The sequence below is a fragment of the Centruroides sculpturatus genome, unplaced genomic scaffold (genome assembly GCF_000671375.1).
Source record: "Centruroides sculpturatus isolate CEXI.00-Female unplaced genomic scaffold, Cexi_2.0 scaffold66, whole genome shotgun sequence".
NCBI classification, from domain to species: domain Eukaryota; kingdom Metazoa; phylum Arthropoda; class Arachnida; order Scorpiones; family Buthidae; genus Centruroides; species Centruroides sculpturatus.
In genome coordinates this window covers 263,421-287,964 of record NW_019384408.1, presented here as the reverse complement: position 1 = coordinate 287,964, position 24,544 = coordinate 263,421, and the positions used below count along the sequence as shown (strand labels likewise).

Genomic DNA, 24,544 nt, shown 5'->3' with positions numbered 1-24,544 from the left:
ATTATCCGAATCAATTGGGGACTGGGGTTGTTCGGAAGATCGATGTTTCGGATAACCGATTATGTACGAAAAAAAATATTAATTTATCCCATCTTGACATTTTTCTCCGTTGCGTGTCGCTTTGCGTTGAATTTTCGTCGATGTTAAGCCTAACGAAGACTATTGTATTGTTAAAAATTTTTTTTTTATTTTGTACAAACAAAATAAATATATTGAAAAATATAAAAACAAAAAAAATTATACTTCAGAAGTTAATTTAGTATCAAAAACGTAAAATATTTGAGTAGCCCAAGATATAGCCAAAGATTGCAGCGCCACAGCACTGGCAAAAATTTAAATTTGCCAACTGGAATTCTTTTGGATGATTGACGTTTCGGATGATTGACTTTTGGATAATCGACGCTCTACTGTATTTAATTATAGCCTTTACATAGCCCAAGAATTTGGCATATCATTTGGCATCTTCATCAGACATATTGTCTGTGATTTTTTTGTTTTCTGCAAATCGAATTCGCATTCCAGGTTGGTTCATTTCGTGCTAGAAGAAAAGATGATGATTCACACTTCTTAACAATGTATATTGTGTAAGTTTCTTTGAATAAACGTTATACATAAAATATTTGAGTATTTTAATCGGCATGGAACACATTATTGTATTGTACATTAATTTCTATGGGAAAAACTGTTTTGCTTAACGAGTGTTTCACATTACAAGTAAGATTCTGGAACAAATTATGCTCATTAAGTGAGGTTCCACTGTAATATTTCTTTCTAAAAATATCAAATTATAAAATTGAAGTATAAAAAATCTGTCTGCTGGAACCAATATGGAAGGTTTCTGTGGGTAGTTAAAAAAACGTAGAATTGTTTGTTGCAATAAAATTATATACTATTATTAATCTAACAGATTTCTCTTATGTTGTTATTAGGGAAACTTCGGAGATGTGTACAAAGCAGTGCTTCATCCAACAGGGATTGAAGTTGCTGTGAAAACATGTCGAGTTAATTTACCTGATGAACAGAAAAGAAAGTTTCTTCAAGAAGGTCGGATATTAAAGCAATACAGTCATCCAAATATTGTGAAATTTATAGGCATTTGTGTACAGAAACAACCAGTCATGATAGTAATGGAACTTGTTCCTGGTATGTTATAAATTTTTTTCTTCTTGCTTTATTCAAAAAATTACAAGCAAGATTGAGGAGATGTAAGAAAAATGACTTTCCTCACATAATCAATATAAATAAATTTTGCATAGAATTTTTCACTAAAAAAATCTTAAAATTTGAGTTCAAACTCATGGTGCATTTTAGAATTGATGAAATATAATTAAAGATATATACAATCCCTGGCAAAAAGTATTTGATACTGTTTGCCATTAAATTTAATTGCCATAAAAACCTTTTGAAATTAAGATAAACAAAAATAAGTACAGTATATAATAAAGCCAAAATTAAATACAATTATTTTTATTACACCACTGTATTTAATATAAAGATTTTGAATAATATGAAACAAAACGTAATACAAGTTGAATTCACTTGATAGTATAAAAAAGTATGTAATTAACAAAACAATGGAGAAAAGTTTACGAATTTTGATGGTTAATATTTTGTGATCTGTCCTTTAGTCTTGATAACAGCCTTAATTCATCTTTGAAGTGAAGAACTCAGCTTTTCACATATTTCTGGTGTAATTTCCTTCTATCTTTAATAAGTTGAGTCAGTGCTTGATTATCAGTTGGATTACGTTTATTAACATGTTTTTTTTAATTCCCACCAAATATTTTTGACAGGATTCAAGTCATGTCTTTATTGGGGCCATTTTAACACCGAAATTTTTTTTGCCTTAGAAAAGCTTTAACACATAGGGCTTGATGGCAGGGAACACTGTTGTCTTGAAACAAGAAGTTGTCTGAATCTCCAAAGTGATTATGCAATGTTAGAATCAAAAATGTCTCAAGGATGTCCAAATACACTGCAGCATTTACAGATCTATGTATTATACACAATTCTCCTGGTTCTACAGATGAAATATAAGCCCATATCATTAAATTTTGTGGATATTTGACTACCGAACATAAACAATCTCCGTTGAATTTTTCACATGGTTTTTGGTAAACAAATAAATGATCATCATTACTTGCTCCCAAGTTTATTCTGAATTCATTATTGAAAACTTAAAGGATCAATCTTTGTATTGGTTGGCTCAAGTTAGATGTTTTTGTCAATGAGTAGTGATTTTTGCTTTGCATTATTGAATGAATAATCTTTTTCCTTTAATCTATTTCTAACTATATAACTATATATTTTTAACTATATAACTATATATATATATATATTTACTTACATCAACTCCTTGCCTTTTCCATTTTATATTTATTTATTTTGAAGTTGCTTTATGATTTTTATGACATATTTTCACTAATTGTTATCTTGCTTTGGACAGCCACAATGAGAGTGATTTTTTTTTTTTTTTCTTTTTACTGTTCCTGTCAGTCTTGTGTATCTTCCTAACATTTGATACTGTACTAATGGCACATCCAATCAATACTGCAACATCCTTTTGCAATTTGCCTTCTTTTAATAAATGAATTATTTAATATTGCTTTTTCAATAACTCATGTTCAGGAGACATTTTTATTCATTAAAATGTTCAAACTTACATAAATGACACAATGCAAATGAACTTACATCAATATCATTTAATTACAAACATTTCGTATATACTTTTTTATAATGCCACATAAAAAGTTTATTTCAGCAGTAAAAGTTTTTTACTAAAGTAATTATATTTAATTTTGGCATTAGTATATATTTATTTTTCTTCATCTTAATTTCAGAATAGGTTTTTATGGCAACTAAATGTAATGGCAAAAAATATCAAATACTTTTTGCTAGATGTTATATATATAATTAAAAAAATATATTAGTTTTATTCAGACACTCAAAAAACCTTTCTATGCAACAAAAATAATATAATTACAAATGTTTCCAATCATTTATAAAGACTATTTTTGGGTAAAATAAAAAATTGAACAAAAGCAAGAAAATGCAATGTAACAGAAAAACTTTCGAACATAGAGTGCCAATTAGTTTAAATTAAAAATTTTTAATTAAAACAAAAGAATAAATATAAAAATATAATAAATATGTAAGTAAATGATAAAAAGTAACAAAAATAATAATACATAATAAATATAAATAAATAAACAAGGTAAATAAAAGAAGGATGAATACCTTGTATACAGAGAAGTCTATCCAAAACATATCTATTATATTTTTATATTTATTCTTTTATTTTAATTTTTAATTTAAACTGACTAGCATTCTATGTTCCAAACTTTTTCTGTCACATTCCATTTTCTCACTTTGTTCAATTTTATATTTTATGTGAAGATGATCTTTTAAAATGATTGAAAACATTTGTAATTAAATTGTTTTTGTTGTATACAAGGGTTTTTAATGTCTGAATATCCACAGTTGCAGTTTCTGTTTGTTATATTAATTCTAGAATTATGATACTTTGATGCAAATGATTTAAATTGCGAGTCATGCTATTTGAAGTTTTTACAGGATACAGAATAATTTAATGATAATATAATTCATCTTTAATTTTTATTTTCTCTGCTGTTAGGCTGTGTTCAGTCAGGCTTTTCTTATGTTACATTACATTTGGCTAATCAAAGAAGGCATCATTTAAGGTTTTACAAATAACACTTTTGATTGGCCAGACATAAGATAATGTGAAAAGAACCTATCTGAACTCAACCTTACAGACTACAATATATATGGAAAGTAGGATGACCTGTCAAATTTTGACCTCCCAGTTTTTGCATTTCCTACTTAAGGTTTTGATACTCCAGGAGCACAAAAATGTAAAAAAAAAATCTTACAAAATTCTGTGTGTGATGGTGTCTATTTTGCATTATATCTCAGGATGCAATGACCAATGATTTTGAAACTTAACAGGATTATGTCTTTGTATGGGGCATTGGTGCTATTAAATTTTGGAGATTATAAATGAAGGGAGGAGATAGAGGGAAGATCATGTCATATCTCAAGTTGGGTCATACTTAATGAAAATTTAACTCATTGGCATTTACAATTTCTTTAAAAAATTGCCATTACACCCAAAATAGGCATTTGTCATTTTATAATAGTTAATAATATAAAAGTTATTTTTTAAACAAAATATCATAATAGACATAATACACAGTTTTTTCAAAATATTCTGTTTTGAAAAATGAGGAAATTTATCATAATTCAACAAAATTATTTTTTTTAAACTTTTATTGTTATTTAAATTTTATGTTATAGTTTTATTGAAAATTATCAAAATTTCTTGTTGCCTTAACCTCCTCCTCTTAACTGCCCTGAAAAAGTTGTGCAAGAGGCCTTGTCATTTTTTAAACATTTTAATTAAACATATGATATTGGGTTGCAATTTGAAAAAAATTATAGATCTATAAATTTTCACTGTTGTCTGTCTGTCTGTCTCTTTCCTTAATCTCAAGAACAGAGTTAGATAGATGAAATCTGAAACTAGGCATGGAAAGCTTAGGGATCAGAGGCTTTGATTGACTGTATATGAACTTCTGATGCAAACTAGAAATCACATTATTTCAATTAAAAAATGTAAGGAGTTAGATAGATGATGGCATGACTGTTGTTAACAGGAAAAGTATGATGTACAGGGGCAAGACACTACTAATTTGAGGTAGAGGGCATATATTTTAAATTAAATAAATTTAAAAAAGTGATTAAAATTGCAGCCCAGTGTTGTGATGATGTCACAATAAATAATTGCTCATGTTGTTTATAAATATTGTTTTATTATGTTCTGTATATTGTAATAGGTTAATTACAATATGCATCATTTAGATTGTGTAGAATTGCTATAAAGAATGGAATAATTAAGAAAAAATGTATCAGATTGTTTTTAGAAATTTAGTTTTACAGTTAAACATTGTGAAAAGTTTAAAAAAGTTTTTATGGTACTGTCAAATGGCTAAAAATTATCAATATTTTAATTAAATGAAAATTAAGCTGTGTATTTTATATTTGATTTATATGATAAACCTGTGCCAACTCTGGCTAATAAAGGGTTGAAGGTTGTCCAAATTTATGAAAATACCTTGATGACAACATTAATTACTTAGACTATGAAAGTCTGAGTTAATAAGGTATTTTCTCTGATGATATGATAAACAAGAGGATGGATATATAGTACATTAATTTATTTATGATCAACTCTACACAGAAGTTTTACTCAGCTGAGATTTTACTGCTGAATTTATTATTACAGGAAATGAGCTCATAAAATTTCATGACTACAATATACAGTAATGTACAATTTTTAGTAACTTGCCAACTGCAGTAATTATATTATTGCAGTTGGCAAGTTACTAAAAATTGTACATTACTGTAATGCATAGTATAATAAATACTAACATTACTATAATGCATAGTATCATAAAAACTTCTGGATGTTGAAAACATTCATTAATTATAATTTTTCTATTGTAAAGAAATTTTATATTTCTGTTTGAAAAAGTTTGTCCAAGTTAGTGGGAGTTTACTGTAAGTAATAAATCTATCAAAATTTATTCTCTACTAATCATTAATACTTGGTTTATTTAAGGTATGTAATATTCTATTTCCTTGGTTTTGAGTCACCATTGATTCCAAAATGCACCATGAGTTTGAAATCAAATTTCAAGATTTTTTTTTTGCAGGGAGAAATTTTTAAATCAGTTCGATTAAATTCTGTTTAACAACAATAAGTTAATTGTTCATTATCAGCATAGCTCATTTAAACTGATGAGTATTGAGCAATATATATGAAAACATCTATAATTGGTACATTATGCACCAATAATAGATGACTATTGATTTTTGTTTTGAACTACAAATATAGGATGTGCTTCTACTTTTGACATGTTAAAATGAGTAAAAAAAAATGCATGTTAGAAGTAAGGAAATATAGTATACAGTATTTTAAAAAAGTAAATTATGTATATTTTAAAATATGTAATGATTAATAATAATAAAGATAATTACAATTTTAAAATATAAATTATATGCATTATAAAGGATTTAAAAAGAATATTTTTATGCAGATTTATGTGAGCTGAACAATATGAATTATAAAACTGAAATGTGTTCTAGTAAGCAGACAAAATGATTTCAAAGTAGTAAATAAAGCAAATCAGTTCTTCCCTGGAAAATAATTTTATGCAGTGCACACTTGCATAAACTAAAAGCACTTTTTAAATCTTTTTACTGAATACAAACCATTGCAATGCTTATTATTATAAGTGTAATACTGTATTTACTTGCATATAAGATGATGTTTTTATTCATTTTCACTGCTTCAAAAACCTGGTTATCCTATACATGCAAGCGAAGGATTCTTTGCATTTTTGCAGTAATTTTTGTGAACCATGTATTCACATTTTTTACCGGATACTCACCCTCTGCTGTTTAAAAAACAAAAGTATTTTATCTGGGTCATTTGAATCATTCTTGTGTATTGTCAGGAGTAAAGATGAATAGCAATAGGAAAAGCAAAGTTTTTGAATTGAATTCCAAATTGAAATTCCAAAATCGCATGAGACCCTGACCTAAGTTTTAATCCATTCCCATGTGAAAATAGATGATTATTCAGAACTCGGAGAAATTCATAAGTGTAATTGATGGAGAGTGGATTCAACTGGTAAGAATTGGTGAAAAAGGTTCTCGATTGTCCAGCTTTACGTGAACAAATTATGTTGTTGATTTTACAAGATTTTTCCTTAATTTAAGTTTAAAATGCCAGTAATTTTTGTGGGACAATGAGTGCATTTACATGCATTTGATATTTTATTTGTGATTAAATGAAATAAAATTAGAATTGTATCAATAAATCTAATTCTTTATTTTGATCTTTAAAGTCACACCTTGTTTTATATGTGAGATTGTCTTATATGCAAGTAAATATGGTATTTTGTAATTTTTGTTTTGATTCTAAAATTCTTATATTCTTAAATTTACCATGGAATATATAAATTGTTATATGTTCGATTAAGATAAAGGAAGAAATTTAATTCACTGTTGTGAAAAAATGCCTTTCAGTGTATTAGTAAAAGTTATATATAAAATGAATATATTTTTCTGTAGGAGGATCATTGCTAAATTTTCTTCGTTCACAAGGAGTAACACTAACAGTTCCACAACTGATTGCAATGTGTACAGATACAGCAGCAGGAATGGAATATTTGGAAAGTAAAAATTGTATTCACAGGTACAGTTTATATATGTTAATATTTTATAAGTTAATGTGTGTGCAGGACAATCAACAGAGTAACTAGCACAAAAAAAAAAAAAATAACCACCACCACCTTGTTATTTCTGTAATTGCTAAAAAAAATAATTCAATTAATAGTTATTTTGAATAATTATTACTTTTTAGTAATAAATATTTTTTGAAAAAGTTACTTTATAATATATTTAAATATTAAAATTATTATTTTTAATTTGGAATACTTCAGTAACAAATAGAAGTGAAGAAGCACATTGTATTTTGAGTGACTGCAGTATATGACATGATTAGTTGTTTATTGAATTTACTTATTATTTGATTAAAGGGGGAAATACTTGTGAAATTAACAAAAAATCAGAGTTTGAACATTACTAAAATATCATTTAAAACTTTTTGGAATTACTATAATTTAAATTATTTGGTTCAATATTTCCATTTAGTTACATATCTGCAATTATATTTTGCATTACAAAGTTAATTAGAATTATATGTTAAATAAGCACTGATTTAAATTAATATTATGCAAAGAGTATAAATTCTGAACAACTGAATTTTTTTGTGGTAAAATGTATTTATTTCTACCATGAAGGAAATATACGGTCTTTCAGCATTAAATTTATTTACTTGACAAATTTACAACATTTCAAATATCATTCTCAGGCAAACAAAGAATATACAAAATTCAAATAGCAACTTTTAAAAATTTTCTACATTGACCAAACATAAGAACTATTCATAGTCTAAATATGTTGTAAGTGCTAGAACTCGAATGTGTATGAAAATGTTTTGATTTAAAATTAAAGTAAAGAAAGAGGATATTTGCAACATATATAAAATGTGGTTAAATAAAATACAGAAATGGATAACCAAAATAAATCATAGTAAAGTGATTCCTTATACTTCAAATTTAATTCATTCCAGGATTTTGTTTGAATTCTGAATTATTTGAAGTCAAAATTAGCTTTTCCCATTAGAAATAATGGAAGGTGAATTAATTCATTCTCAGCCCTGAGCAATACCTATTTCGATAACCCTCCTCTTCTAGATCTAGTGGGCTTACAAATTCTTTGATGACCATCTTTTGCTATAGATATTTCAATATTTCCTGACAAGAACTTTTTCTATGTCATCAAACACATCTTTCAGATTGCAAACCAATTTTCAATTGAAAAATTTAACTCTTTGGGTTGAGGATAGACTCTCTCAATTGAGTGTTTTTCATAATCATGTTTTCTTCTTTTAGAATCAGGAGAATTGTTCATATTACAGCTTGCGTAGTAGATAGAAAAAAGAATAACAGAATTCAATGCTTCTGAACAATATTTAAAAATGAATCTCTGAGATTCATTGATGTTTGATGCGCTATCCACTATGTTGGAGTGTTAAGGCTATCCTCCTCTCCCATCACTTGTGAACCTTGATCAATATATCCAGCTAAATGCTAGCGCAGGCATCAACTGTTTGTTGCTTAAGATGAATAATGTTGGTTGAAATCTGTGATAACGTGATTTGATTACTCGATATGAGAATGATCTCATTATGTTTTGCTTATGTTAATTGCTATGTTATGAATATAGAAGAAAAATCGTGAATATAGAGTATAATATAGAAGAAAAATCATTTGAATTTTGAGAATGAGTAAAGTTACATTAAAATTAAGTGCATCATTGTTTTCCTGCTGAATTTCTCCACCAATCTGATGTCACACAGAGCATATGCTAGCCTAACAAGTAATTATATATGGTGACATTGTCACAATGCCAGGCTGAAATATTTAATCATATTTTTGATTGATTTAATTTAAAATACATATATATATATATATATAATAATAATATAAAAATAATGCTCTCTACTTCAAATTAGTACTGTAGTGTCTTGTCCCTGTACATCATACTTTTCTGTTAGCAATGGAATTGTGTCAATCATCTATTTAATTGCATTCAGGGGAAGATTTTTAATTGAAATAATGTAATTTCCTGTTTGCATTGGAAGTTAATATATAGTTAACTGGGGCCTCCTGCCCCTAAGCTTTCCATATCTAGTCTCAAATTTCATTTATCTAACACTGTTCTTGAGATTAAGGAAAGACAGACAGATGGACAACAGTGGGAATTTATAGGTCTACAATTTTTTAAATTGCAGCCCAAAAATTTGAGCCATAGTGGCTTATTAGGTTTGTAAATGGGAGTCAACTTAAGTACAGTAGAGCATTGATTATCCAACTCAATTGGGGACTCAGGTTGGTCGGATAACTGAAAAAATCGGATAACCGAAAAGAATGAAAAAAATACATTATTAGTATAGTATATTAGTATATCGCTATTAACCAACTTCGCGTTGAATTTTCATGGATGTTAAGCCTAACAAATTTTTTTAAAAATAATAATCGTCGCTATTGTAGCGTTAAAAATTATTTTATTGCTCACAAAACAAACAATCACTCAATTTATTGCTCACAAAACAAACAACCACTCAATTTATTGCTCACAAAACAAACAACCACTCAGTATTTAAACAAGACTTAATTAGAAAATTAAGTCTTGTTTAAATACTGGCCTCCCTTCAATGGTTGAGCCGGTGTTGCCAGCTAAAACACAAAAAATTTAACAAAAATAATATTAAAGTAGCCAAGACATAGCCAAATATTGTAGTGCCACATCACTAGCGGACATTTAAAATTTGCCAACTAGAACGGTCGGTTAATCGATGTGATGGTTAATCGGGTGTCGGATAATCGATGCTCTACTGTAATTCATGAGTCACATCATTCAGTTTTGAAAAATGCATTTATTGTGTACATTGTACAATATTACAAGTTGAAATATTTTGCAGATATATATATATATATATACATCTATACTCAAACCTGATGCATTGCAATGACTTACCAACAACTGCCATAAATTATCAGGCTATAATTTGGAAGCTATTACAACTGTTAAGAAATACTGCTCTGGCACACTTATTGGTGGCCAGATTTTTTCATTGTCCCTAGCTCAAAAAAATTTTTTTTTTTTTCACACCCATTTTGCACTAAATTTTGGAAAATTTCTGGTTAAATTCTCATATTTGTATATTAATTTTTGCAATTTCAGCTATTTTTTTCAAAAAAGTGAAAATTTGTCCAGAATTTATCCACAATTGCTCTAAGTGTAAAAAAAATTTGTGTATGCCTAAGCTTGTCATTTTTCTCCTGGAATTTAGAAATTTAGGCATCTATATGACCATCTGGCAGCCCTGATATGTCTCATGTCCTTCAAGCCTGCCTACCCTTCAAGCCTGCCAATGTCGTAACCCTCTGCAAGGTTACGACATTGCAGAGTCAATCTGATAAGCCTATACTCATTCAAGTAGTGCACGTCTTAACCTTTACCCAATGGAGGGCAGCCCAACTTTGGTTAGACTGTTGGCCCCTATGTCATACAGTGTTTGCATTCTTGATCCTGTACTATTGCATACACCAGACACAGTTTACTGATAGTTGAACATCAAATTTCAATGAGTCACAAACTGACTTGCCAGTGAAAATATTGCAAAGTCGTGGAAATATTAAATTTGACATGTAGAAATGTGAGTAAATGAAAGTTCTGGTCCATATACCTGCATTTTTAAAAAATTGCATAGCAAATTTTAAGATACAGGTAACCCCCATATAACATGGGAGTTATATTCCAAAAATTGCTGTATTATGCAAATCCATGTTATATAAAACAAAGAACTAGTACGAAAAGGGGGGAAGGTTCCAAAAAGTAAAAAACATGCTATTATATTTTCATAATTAAGATAAATATCTTTATTAAAATTTTCTTAAGAAGTGATACATATTAATATAAATTAAACAATGTTTTCTTCATCATCACTAAGCGCTATTAACCAAGGGTGTTTTCTTTTTGGCAAGATATCCTTATCCTCTGAGCATTTTTCTGCATTATCTTCAGATCCATGCTCTACCTTTTGCAAAATATATGTTATTTTAGATTGCTTGCTTTTAGTTAAAAGATCTTTATAAATTTCCTTATATGGTGCTAAGTTCTCTTTTAAACTTTGTGCTCCTTTCATTTAAAGTATCTTCATTTAAGAAATATGACTAACTGTTTAGCTAAGCCTAGGCCTTTATGCTTTGTAGAGTAAACTTTTTAACTTCTTTGTCTTCACCTGTGCTATCAACCTCTGAGTTATCATGGATTCCAGATATCATTTCTACCAAACATGTTTCATCAATTTCTTCTTTCACCAGTGATTCTTGGATATCTTGTGCAGTCATATCGTCAAAACCTTCCCCTCCTAGAGACTTAGCAATTTCTACTACTGCATCCATTCTGTTTTCTGCTGTCTCAATCAAATTTTTACTTTCAATTGACTCCGGCCATATTTTTTTCCAACAATCGTTTAATGTTGTCAGTTTTATTTCTCTGATGGATGAGTTTATTAGATTAATGCAGTCCAAAATTGTGAAGAGTTTCTATGCCTCCTTGACATAGATTCATTATCAATTTTGTTCAAAACCCGTTGTAATGATCTTCTTATGGAATTGGTTTTAAATATAGCTATAATTCCCAGATCTAATGGTTGAAGTAAAGCAGTTGTATTTGGAGGTAAAAAAATTATTTTGATATTTGGGTGATTTAAATCTTGCAGATGGCTGGGTGCATTATCCAATATAAGTAGAATTTTAAAATCTAAATTTTTCTGTTTTAAGTAGTTTTCCACACTTGGTACAAAACAGTTTAAAAACCATTTCTTAATTCAGTAGTCACTCAAACTTTTTTATTTGCTGCTCAGTATATTGGTAAATTATTCTTATTTAGGTTTTTCATTGCATGAGGATTGAGAGATTTATAAACCAGTATAGGTTTTACCATGTAATTGCCTGAAGCATTACTGCACATCAGTAATGTTACATGGTCTTTTGATACCTTGAAACCTGGTGCAACTTTTTTGTCTTTAGAAATATATGTCCTCTTGGGCATTTTTTTCCATCAATGAGCAGTCTCGTCGGCATTAAAAACCTGGTCTGTTGAATATCCACCCTCTTCAATAATTCTTTTTATTCCATTGGATAAATTTTGGCAGCTTCTTCATCGGTTGATGCACTTTCACCTTTTATTTTTAGGTTTTGTATTGATAAGCATTTTCTCATATGATCAAACCACCCTTTGCTGGCCACAAAATCTGGATTAGTAGCAGTTTCTCCATTTTCCTCTATGTAGTTGTAAATTTTCAAGGCTTTCTGTTTAATAATATTGGTGCTCAGTGGAATCTGCTTTTTTGAACAGTCTTCAATCCAGATGCTAAGGGCTTTTTCCATCTGCTCAATTATTTCTGCCCTAAAATGAGAGGTCATGTTTGAGGAAATAGAACAGCCTGCAGCAACGAAATCTCTAATTTTCTGTTTATTTTTTCTTATAGTCCTTATTGTCGCTTAATTTAAATCCAATGATTTGGATTTAAATTAAGCGAATGCAAGGATATGGCGACATATGATATCTTTTCTCCCTTTTTTGAGCCAATCTAAAATTTGTAATTTTGTTTGTATGGAGATGAAATGTCTTTTAAGAGACATTTTTTTATTTTCTGGGTGCATTATATTGGATAATGCACCCAGACATTGCTTAGGGCTACAGATTCATGAATATAAAAACATAATTATTATTTCTTTAAAAATGGTTGAGTACAGTACTACAGTACTTACCTGAAAACTTTCAATCTATGTAGCCAAAAGAGAGACACAATTAAAGTCTTAAAGTATACTTGTAAAAGTGTGGATTGTCCCAAGGGTTGGAGGTGCGGTTCAGTGCCTAAAAACCGGTGACGGAATAAAGCAAGTATGGAATAAGAGAAAAACATCTGGCAACACAAAAGCAGAAGTGTTGAGATCTGGCAACATGAGACAAGTTTTGATAAGGACCATGTGTATCAACAGAAGGCGAGAAAAGAGTTTACATACTTAAGTACTGATAGTTCATGAAAATTATTCAGGAAAATCTGATAGTATGTACGTACTCGAATGAAAAATGTCAAATGAGGTATCTTTTGCACTTAAAAGCTTTATCACGTTTATTGAACTGTTGTACGGGGATTTTCCTAATTTCAAATTAGATAAAGTTCACTTTTAATAGTTTTTATTACATTTCATGTTGTATAAGGGTTTTACCCAATTCTCAAACCATGTTAGAGTGAATCCATGCTATAGAAGTGCTGTGTTATATGGGGGTTACCTGTAGCTTCTTTGTTAGTGACATGGCTAACAGGTTTTTCCCTCTCTTTTATCATATGTCAGGACATCAGATTACTGTTTGCCAACCTGTTTGTTTTATATGGAACACTGATATAAAACAGACTTGTGGTCCATTCTGTAGTATGATAAATATATTAATTTTTATAGCATATAATAATTACAGTCAAACTTATTTAGTGTCACTTCCGAAATTGACATTAAATCCAAGTGTGACATTAAACCAAAGTACCTTAAATAATAATGAGGTTTACACAAATTTGAAAGTTGAATAATATTGATTGATTTATAATGAATGAAATTGAGTAAATTTTGAAATTAATTAATTTTAAAATATTTTTTAAAAGAGATAAAATGTTTTATGTACATATGTTTGTAAAACAATAGGGATTTAGCTGCAAGAAATTGTCTTGTTGGTTACAATAACAATGTAAAAATTTCTGATTTTGGAATGTCACGTGAAGAAGAAGAATATATTGTATCAGACGGAATGAAACAGATTCCAATTAAATGGACAGCACCTGAGGCACTTAATTTTGGTAAGTATATATTTTATAATAATTGCATATATGAAAATTTCATAAAATATTTAAGTATCAATGTAAAGGAAATATTAAAAAGTACAGGATCATTCAAAAGTCTCAGAAATTTTAAAAAATTAATAACTCACAAACTATTTACAGTAAGATGATGCAGTTTTCACAGAAATGCTTAGAAAGAAGCAGGATTTTTTATGTATAATAAATATTTCTTGCCATAGATGGTGCTGTAGCATTTGTAAATTTTTTAAAATAAGAATAAAAAAATAAAAATGTTCTTAGTGTAAGCTCTAGTAACAATTACACAAATTACCATATATCTCGGCAGATAAGACACTAGCTGAATCATAAGAAAAGGCCCCCAAAATCCGGGGTCATCTTATAGGATAGAGACAAAAAAATTAGATTGAAATTTATATAAATTAAAACCATTATAAAAAGACAGACAAACCGTAATTATTTACTAGAAGAGAGTAGAGTATGTGCACAAAATAGAATAGCCCATATGATGTTTTTGTGAATAGTCAAGGTCGTTATTCGAATGCCGAATTAGTGCCAATGTTTGCAACATTCGCAAGGCAGTGCTGCCAGATGCAAGAAAATAAAATTTGTTCATTTGAAAAATTACAAATAGGACATAATTCCGTATATGCTATACAGTATTATTATTCAGATGATGATCGCTGATCTAAACTAAATTCATAGGCTATTGATATTTGGAGGTCGTCTTATAGGACAGATATATGCTAAAACTATAAAACTTCGACGAAAATTTATACCTCATCTTATCTGAAGGTCATCTTATCTGCCGAGATATATAGTATATAATCTTATCAAGTGCCATCTATGGCAAAAAATGTAACTATTTTGGTACTAAAATTTTTATCGCACCTAAAGTAATCATGCTTCTTTCTAAGCATTTCTGTGAAAACAGCATCATCTTACTGTAAATAATTTGTGAGTTATTAATTTTTTAAATTTCTGTGACTTGAATCACTGTGTACGTATTATTATTATTATTTATTATTATTATTTTGTAAATATCATGTTCAGCTGATACTGGTTCCAAGTGCTATGTCAGACTTGTTTGGGTAATTATGTTACAAACTTATGTTGTTACAGAAATTCATAAACTGTTAAAATGAAACTTAGACAAGTATTGACTTAAAAAGCATGACACAAAAGAATTAGGAATCAAGTGTATCAATATTTATTTTTGCTTGTGTGATAATGGATTAAAATCTAATGATAAGACTATATGCAAATTTCAGTTAGTATGATGCACAAATATTGTACATGTTAAACAACAAAGCAAAATATGTTAAAAACTAGTGAACTTTAATAAATAATATTGAACGTGTGCTTATAACCAATTTATATTTAAACATCTTTCAGTTTTTTATCATTACATACCCAATTGGAAATATGGCATACTAGAAGAATAGCCTCTATCTTACCAATTGAGATAGGACTTCATGAGTAGACTGAGTATCATTGTGAAAAACTTCTCCTATTGGCTATCCTTTGATAGAAAATTTTCAGCAGATAAGAAGAAATTTGCTCTAAATAACAAAGGATTAAGTTTATTTTAAATAATAAAGAATTAGTTGCAGCTTCTGAACTAAAAACATTGAATAAATGCATTTTTTGTTCAATAAGATGCACTTTTTTTGTACCTAAAATTTATGTGAAAAAGGATGCAACCTATAATCTGAATATCTCTTATACCTCAATGAATATTTTCCCCAATAAATTGACATGAAAAATGTGATATGTCCAATGCAACAGTGTGTCTTATAAAGTGAAAAGTATGGTATATATCTAGAAAGCAAGTAGCTATGTTAATATCATATTTGTTGAATTCTAAAATGCACTGTGAATTTGAAATTTAGCTTTCAGTTTTTTATGGAGGAAAAAATTTTGAAATTATCATTTATTAAGTTTTGCTAAGTAACAAGTTAAAAACAATACAAATGCTATGAAATAAGTAATATTTGGCAACTCTTTTTCCAAGCTCTTTTGTATTTACAAAAGTCATTTAATTTAATGCTGCAAAATAATGTATTAAAGTCATTTAAACATTAAAATCAAGTACAGGCAGCCCTCGACTTTTGCACATAATTGGTTCCTGAAAGTGTGTGTGAATGTTGAATGTTTGAAAGTAGAGGGACATAAAAAAATATGCACCAAAAACTGTGTTTAAAATATTTATTCCTTAATTTTACTCTTATTTTTCAAAATTGCACATATAGATCTATTTACATCTTATGAATGTCCGATTGAAGCAAAAGATTCATCGTTTTCAGAACGTTTAATTATTTCCATCTTTGTCTCAATCGTATGAAGTTTATGAGTCCTTAATTTCTTTTTGATCATATCAACTCTGCAGTTTCTCTGTTTCTCACTCATGATTATTAATTTATAAGGATGAAATATTCAAACATAAACAAATAAATTGGCAATACACACAACACATTGATGCATACCCTAATTCAAGACTGAAACTGTTTTGAACTCTTGCTTGGAACAACACAGTAGTGATTAGGATTCCGAGAAGTCTGTTATTGTAGGAAGTAATGTGTGTCTGAGAATGTAGAGCAAGCTACTACACTCATACACTTTGTAGTGTATGAGTGTTCTGCATGGAAGGAAATTTTTTCATTATTGACAAAAATATTTAAAAACTTAAATTTTTCAAAATGTGTGAAATAGTGAATTGTGTGAAAGTCAAGGGCCGCCTGTAATTGATTATTAAAAATATCCAAACTGAAGATTTTTGTACTTTCACCTTGTCAAAAAAGATTTATAACTGCACCAGAACCATCTGTTCAAGATTCATCACATGTTTTGACTTTTTTGGCTCTAATTAGACTATTGAAAAACTGAAAATACATTTTTCAATAAGTGGTGTATTGTACTTAAGTAATAAATAAATAAACATTTACTGAATGGAGAAGTAATAAGTATTTTGACTGATGTTTGCTAGAATAGCATTTTGATGACTCATTTTTACAAATCATATACTTCCCAAAAATTTCCATAATACAAGATGTTTTAGTCATAATTACATGATAATACTAAAAAAGTTTTAAATTAATGGAAATAAAATAATACAAAACTTACATTTTAGAAAGCTTAATGCCACTTAAAATACAATAGGTATAACACTAATTGGTTACAAGCTTGGTATCTCTATTTTTTAACACTATCGTTGACTTATGGCTAAACCTCTGTTAAAAAATGTATAGATACTAAGCTTGTTAACCAATCAGTAGTAATCTTTTCAAAATGTAAGTTTTGTATTATTTTATTTGTATTAATTAAAACACTTTTAAAACATTGGTGTTAAATTTTAAATATTCCTAAATGTTTTTTGGTATTATTAATTTATGCACTATGGAAATTTTTGAAAAATGTATGATTTGTAAAAATGAGTCGTCTAAATGCTATTCTGTAGTAAACATCAGTCAAAATACTTATTTCCTTATTCAGTGAGTGTATATTTATTTATTTATTATTTAAGTATAATGTATCTTTTATTGAAAGATATATTTTCTGTTTATTTAATAGTCTGATGAAAGCAAAAAATACCAAAATATAATGAATTACAAATAAATAGTTCTTGTACATTTGTCTTTTTGCAAGAAGAAAGTATAAAAAACTTATCCAGTATGGATATTTTTCAGAATCATTTAATCAAAAGAACTATTTATTGACTCATTGACTATTTATAGGAATTAAAAAGGCATTTAAATTAAATACACATTACCAGAGAAGCTTATTTGAACTGTTGTGACTATTGAGTAGTATAGCCAAAAATGTTTATTATTGGTGCATAATACATCACATGGTGTATGAACAGTAATTATTGTTTGTTGTTTTGGACTGTGTATTTGGATATGTCTGTATTTTAGAAATGTAAAAATAAATTTAAATGTGTATCGTGGAATTGAGGAAATATGTTAATTTTAATTAAATATATTGACAATGTAATGATGAAAATTAATTTCTTAGGAAAATGAAGTCAATGGAGTAGATAGTTAATGTTTAAATCCTATTATATATTTAAAATATAGAATAAGAATAAGAATTGAAAGTATTATTAGGAACTGTCCAAATCCATAAATATTATTTTCATAAATGAATCCTATTAGCTGACGTAAAGTCAAAATATATTTTATTTTAAATTATCATATTATTACTATAGAATTAAAGTATAACTTATAAAAATCATTCTCTAAAACAATTTAATATTATTTAATTACTTTAAGGGAAATATACATCATTATGTGATGTTTGGAGTTATGGAGTTTTAATGTGGGAAATATTTTCTCTTGGAAGTACACCTTATTATGGACTTACTAACAGTAAAGCTAGAGAGCTTATTGATTCAGGTTAGTTTGTTTCAATAATTTTAATATAATAATCTCTTAACTTCTGATATGAAACTTTTCATATATGTATTGTTTAAAAATTACTTAACTATCAAACCTGAAATTTATAATATAAAAATATTTACAGACGATTTATAGAATATTGAACTTTGTTAATTTGATATCTTAATATCACATCATTTATCTAATCTTTTAAACAAAACTTATATTTTATTCTTCCTTTCATAAAATTTTGATTTTATATTTAAAATTTAGAAAACGGTTTTTATAATTTATATAAATATTTATTATTTAATAACTTTACTATTAACACACAGTAAAATTATTTGAATTTAAAAATATAGGTCTAATGAATTTTGAACTATTTCCTTATATGATTTTTACAAATAAAATTAAGGAAAAGTAAATCATTAATAAAGAAAAATTATTTCTATAATTATACTGATCTCCCCCATGTTCTTGAATAGTTGGGACTGAGTAATCTTTCATGAACATTGAATTCTCAAACTTTGAGTTCTATTTTCAATGTTAAATTTGTAATTTGTTCCAAAAGCTTTATGTATTTCTGTTGTTTTAAAAAAAATTAAGAAAGATGAATAATTTTATTAAATAAATGTAGTATATTTAATAAAATAATATTAAATTAAATAATATTATAATAAATATATTATATTTATTTAACAAAATTATTCAATGGTTTATAGTGCTTCAAAAGTCATTTTATTTAAGCCAAAAGAAAAAATAAACAAAACCATAACATAACTTATGATAGATACCATATGAATGAGTACAGTGATCTTTTAGCATTGCATCTGTTTGTCTGTTTTGTTAAAAATGTCTGTGTATTGTTAAGCTTATTTCATTACCTTCAAATTTTAAAAGAAAAGTTCATACAAATTTTAACATATTAGGGTGGATCAAATGAAAATGGAACAGTAGCCATTATTTATTTTCAAGTGTAATCACCAAAATTACACAAGCACTTGTCCCACTGTTGCACCAAGCAGTGAACACCTCGTTCGTAGAAAGAGTTTGGCTGAGATTGAAACCAGTTTCGAACAGTGTCCATGACTTTGCTCTTCGATTGAAAACATCGACCCCACAATGCTATTTTTAGCGGACCAAAGATGTGAAAGTCACATGGTGAAAGGTCGGGGCTGTATGGTGGGCGTTCCAACACACTCCACCGAAACTTTGCAAGCATGCTCAGTGTGTGAGTGACCATATGTGGCCGTGCATTGTCGTGGAGCAAAAGCACTCCAGAGGACAATGAAAACAGTGTACGGAGAACACTATTTTCATTGTCCTCTGCACATCACAAACTCCAACACCCTCTGCCACTAAAAAGTGAATAACACTACATTGCTCTTCTTTAGTCACAAACATGATGCAGACTGATTGCTTGCCGGATGACACTCCTGGCTGACTGCCAGCTCATACCATGTGGTTGCGCATGCTTACCAAGAGTGAGTCCATTCCTCAATAGGGTTTCTTCTCTTTCACCTCCCGCTCTACATCTACACACAGTTTTGTTACACTCACATACACATACACCAATTTATGACCACTGTTCCGTTTTCATTTGATCCACCTTATATATTTAAAAAGCATCAAAAAATTAATAAAAGATTGAATTAGAATAAATATTACAAATAATTTTAAAGTGCAGTAGAGCTTTGCTTTTATGATCTAATTGATTCTTAGAAATGTAATTTTGTTTCTTTAATAACATAGAAATAATCAACAAACAAAAAATAACATGGTATTTATTAAGTTTTTATCTGTAACTAGTATAAATTATCTGTTTTGTAAAAGCTATAAAGTAAGCAGTCATTAATTAAGCAAGGCCTTCTGTATTATTAGATATTTATCCAAATACCTATTTGCTGACTAATCTGGCAAATAGATATTTGTATTAAAATAAATAAATTGGGCTTGAGGATTTCTTGTGTTTTGATAAAGATTTATAAATTATAAACGTTTTGAACATGGTGTATGAACAGTAATTATTGTTTGTTGTTTTGGACTGTGTATTTGGATATGTCTGTATTTTAGAAATGTAAAAATAAATTTAAATGTGTATCGTGGAATTGAGGAAATATGTTAATTTTAATTAAATATATTGACAATGTAATGATGAAAATTAATTTCTTAGGAAAATGAAGTCAATGGAGTAGATAGTTAATGTTTAAATCCTATTATATATTTAAAATATAGAATAAGAATAAGAATTGAAAGTATTATTAGGAACTGTCCAAATCCATAAATATTATTTTCATAAATGAATCCTATTAGCTGACGTAAAGTCAAAATATATTTTATTTTAAATTATCATATTATTACTATAGAATTAAAGTATAACTTATAAAAATCATTCTCTAAAACAATTTAATATTATTTAATTACTTTAAGGGAAATATACATCATTATGTGATGTTTGGAGTTATGGAGTTTTAATGTGGGAAATATTTTCTCTTGGAAGTACACCTTATTATGGACTTACTAACAGTAAAGCTAGAGAGCTTATTGATTCAGGTTAGTTTGTTTCAATAATTTTAATATAATAATCTCTTAACTTCTGATATGAAACTTTTCATATATGTATTGTTTAAAAATTACTTAACTATCAAACCTGAAATTTATAATATAAAAATATTTACAGACGATTTATAGAATATTGAACTTTGTTAATTTGATATCTTAATATCACATCATTTATCTAATCTTTTAAACAAAACTTATATTTTATTCTTCCTTTCATAAAATTTTGATTTTATATTTAAAATTTAGAAAACGGTTTTTATAATTTATATAAATATTTATTATTTAATAACTTTACTATTAACACACAGTAAAATTATTTGAATTTAAAAATATAGGTCTAATGAATTTTGAACTATTTCCTTATATGATTTTTACAAATAAAATTAAGGAAAAGTAAATCATTAATAAAGAAAAATTATTTCTATAATTATACTGATCTCCCCCATGTTCTTGAATAGTTGGGACTGAGTAATCTTTCATGAACATTGAATTCTCAAACTTTGAGTTCTATTTTCAATGTTAAATTTGTAATTTGTTCCAAAAGCTTTATGTATTTCTGTTGTTTTAAAAAAAATTAAGAAAGATGAATAATTTTATTAAATAAATGTAGTATATTTAATAAAATAATATTAAATTAAATAATATTATAATAAATATATTATATTTATTTAACAAAATTATTCAATGGTTTATAGTGCTTCAAAAGTCATTTTATTTAAGCCAAAAGAAAAAATAAACAAAACCATAACATAACTTATGATAGATACCATATGAATGAGTACAGTGATCTTTTAGCATTGCATCTGTTTGTCTGTTTTGTTAAAAATGTCTGTGTATTGTTAAGCTTATTTCATTACCTTCAAATTTTAAAAGAAAAGTTCATACAAATTTTAACATATTAGGGTGGATCAAATGAAAATGGAACAGTAGCCATTATTTATTTTCAAGTGTAATCACCAAAATTACACAAGCACTTGTCCCACTGTTGCACCAAGCAGTGAACACCTCGTTCGTAGAAAGAGTTTGGCTGAGATTGAAACCAGTTTCGAACAGTGTCCATGACTTTGCTCTTCGATTGAAAACATCGACCCCACAATGCTATTTTTAGCGGACCAAAGATGTGAAAGTCACATGGTGAAAGGTCGGGGCTGTATGGTGGGCGTTCCAACACACTCCACCGAAACTTTGCAAGCATGCTCAGTGTGCGAGTGACCATATGTGGCCGTGCATTGTCGTGGAGCAAAAGCACTCCAGAGGACAATGAAAACAGTGTACGGAGAACACTATTTTCATTGTCCTCTGCACATCACAAACTCCAACACCCTCTGCCACTAAAAAGTGAATAACACTACATTGCTCTTCTTTAGTCACAAACATGATGCAGACTGATTGCTTGCCGGATGACACTCCTGGCTGACTGCCAGCTCATACCATGTGGTTGCGCATGCTTACCAAGAGTGAGTCCATTCCTCAATAGGGTTTCTTCTCTTTCACCTCCCGCTCTACATCTACACACAGTTTTGTTACACTCACATACACATACACCAATTTATGACCACTGTTCCGTTTTCATTTGATCCACCTTATATATTTAAAAAGCATCAAAAAATTAATAAAAGATTGAATTAGAATAAATATTACAAATAATTTTAAAGTGCAGTAGAGCTTTGCTTTTATGATCTAATTGATTCTTAGAAATGTAATTTTGTTTCTTTAATAACATAGAAATAATCAACAAACAAAAAATAACATGGTATTTATTAAGTTTTTATCTGTAACTAGTATAAATTATCTGTTTTGTAAAAGCTATAAAGTAAGCAGTCATTAATTAAGCAAGGCCTTCTGTATTATTAGATATTTATCCAAATACCTATTTGCTGACTAATCTGGCAAATAGATATTTGTATTAAAATAAATAAATTGGGCTTGAGGATTTCTTGTGTTTTGATAAAGATTTATAAATTATAAACGTTTTGAAAGTGGATATTATTATTATTATTATGATTAATTTTTAGGTTACCGTTTGCCATCGCCTGAAAGCACACCTGTTGGTGTATATGAATTAATGTTAAGATGTTGGGAATATAATCCAGAAAGAAGACCACATTTTCAAGAAATAAGAATGACATTAGAAAATATTACAAGTAACATGGAAAAATTTAGAATACAGATTTAGTAATTTATAAATTATCTTATTCTTCATCAAGTTTAATTATGTATATAAACAAAACTTATTTCTTAATTACTGTCACTTTAGATTTTATATTTTCTATGTTTTTATCATTTTCTCATAAAAATTTTGTAAATTGTATTTAAAAAAAGGTTAGTGATATATTGTACAATTCTTGTAAATCATAAAATGAGCCCATGGACCAATGTGAGAAATACAGATATATTAGTATATTAAGAAAAAATTTTTATGTTGTATATGAGTGAACTTTTCTTAAAAATTTCTTTTTATATAATTAATGGATAATTTTTGAATTTAAAACAATATTGATTTTAAGTTTATATCTGAGTCTAGCACATAGATATAACTCAAAATTTAAAAATTATTCATTATTTTTATTTTATTTTTTTAATTTTAACAAATATTTTAATGCATTTCTTTTTCACTTTTTAATATTTATTATATTTTATTTTTTTTAGAGAATATATTTATATTTATATTCTGTATCTACGGTTTATCTTTACTATGTTAATAGAACAATGAACAAGCAGCACACTTTCATTTATAATCGTTTATTTTTTTAAGAGATTTTATATGGCATTATCTATTGTAACAAATGTAAATCATCTGTATATTTTTGCTAATGTGTTGATAAGAATTGTTAAGAAGTACTGTCTGTTTTGCACAGATTGAGCAAAATACCATATTATATATAGTATTTTACAGTTAAATTTTGTCTTATTCAGATTGCATGTAAATATTTAATCAGAAAATTTTTTACTGTAATGATGCTTTATGTTTTTGTAGTGTTCATAAAAGGGTAAGCTAAAATGTAAAAATGTAATGAGTATTTAAATTCTGACTATCACATTTAAATAATATAATGTGAGATTTAATTTATGTTAATTTAAAAAATAAGATATATTAATTCTAAACTGTCCATTGAATAAGGTATTTGCTTGGCATATCTAGTCTGCCAATTTATTGATATTTTGAAAACAAAAAGTTCTAGATTATTTTCATCTATTATTAAGTTAATTGAATTCAGAACCAATATCTAATATATAATTATTATTGAAGATTACTGGTTATAAATTACCTTGTCTCTAGATGATTGTCTAAAAAATTTACTAGTAAATTACATATTTAGTATTTAAATTTATTATTAAAAATTGCAGTATTCATTCATTTAATTTACTTTTTCTTGCTCCAAAACTGTAAAAATGCTTAAAAATTTTAAAATATTTAAATATTTTATCAAATATTAATCAAATTAAAATTTAGAATAACTGAAACCAATATAAGATAGTTTTAAACAGTTTTACTATTTTAAGAACATGAAATATTCAACAAAATCTT

The 24,544-nt window shown here is 27.7% G+C and overlaps 1 protein-coding gene across 1 annotated transcript in view; it reads left to right on the top strand.

The window, feature by feature from the left end:
* LOC111618962 (tyrosine-protein kinase Fer-like) overlaps positions 1-23,219 on the top strand; it is an 86,190-nt gene extending 62,971 nt beyond the window's left edge. The window contains exons 15-19 of the mRNA XM_023360592.1: positions 930-1,143; positions 7,159-7,282; positions 13,926-14,077; positions 18,349-18,471; positions 23,031-23,219. Of these exons, the coding sequence (XP_023216360.1) occupies positions 930-1,143; positions 7,159-7,282; positions 13,926-14,077; positions 18,349-18,471; positions 23,031-23,191 (774 nt within the window). The 3' untranslated portion in view covers positions 23,192-23,219. The remainder of the gene's footprint in view (positions 1-929; positions 1,144-7,158; positions 7,283-13,925; positions 14,078-18,348; positions 18,472-23,030) is intronic.
* The last annotated feature ends 1,325 nt before the right edge of the window (positions 23,220-24,544 follow it).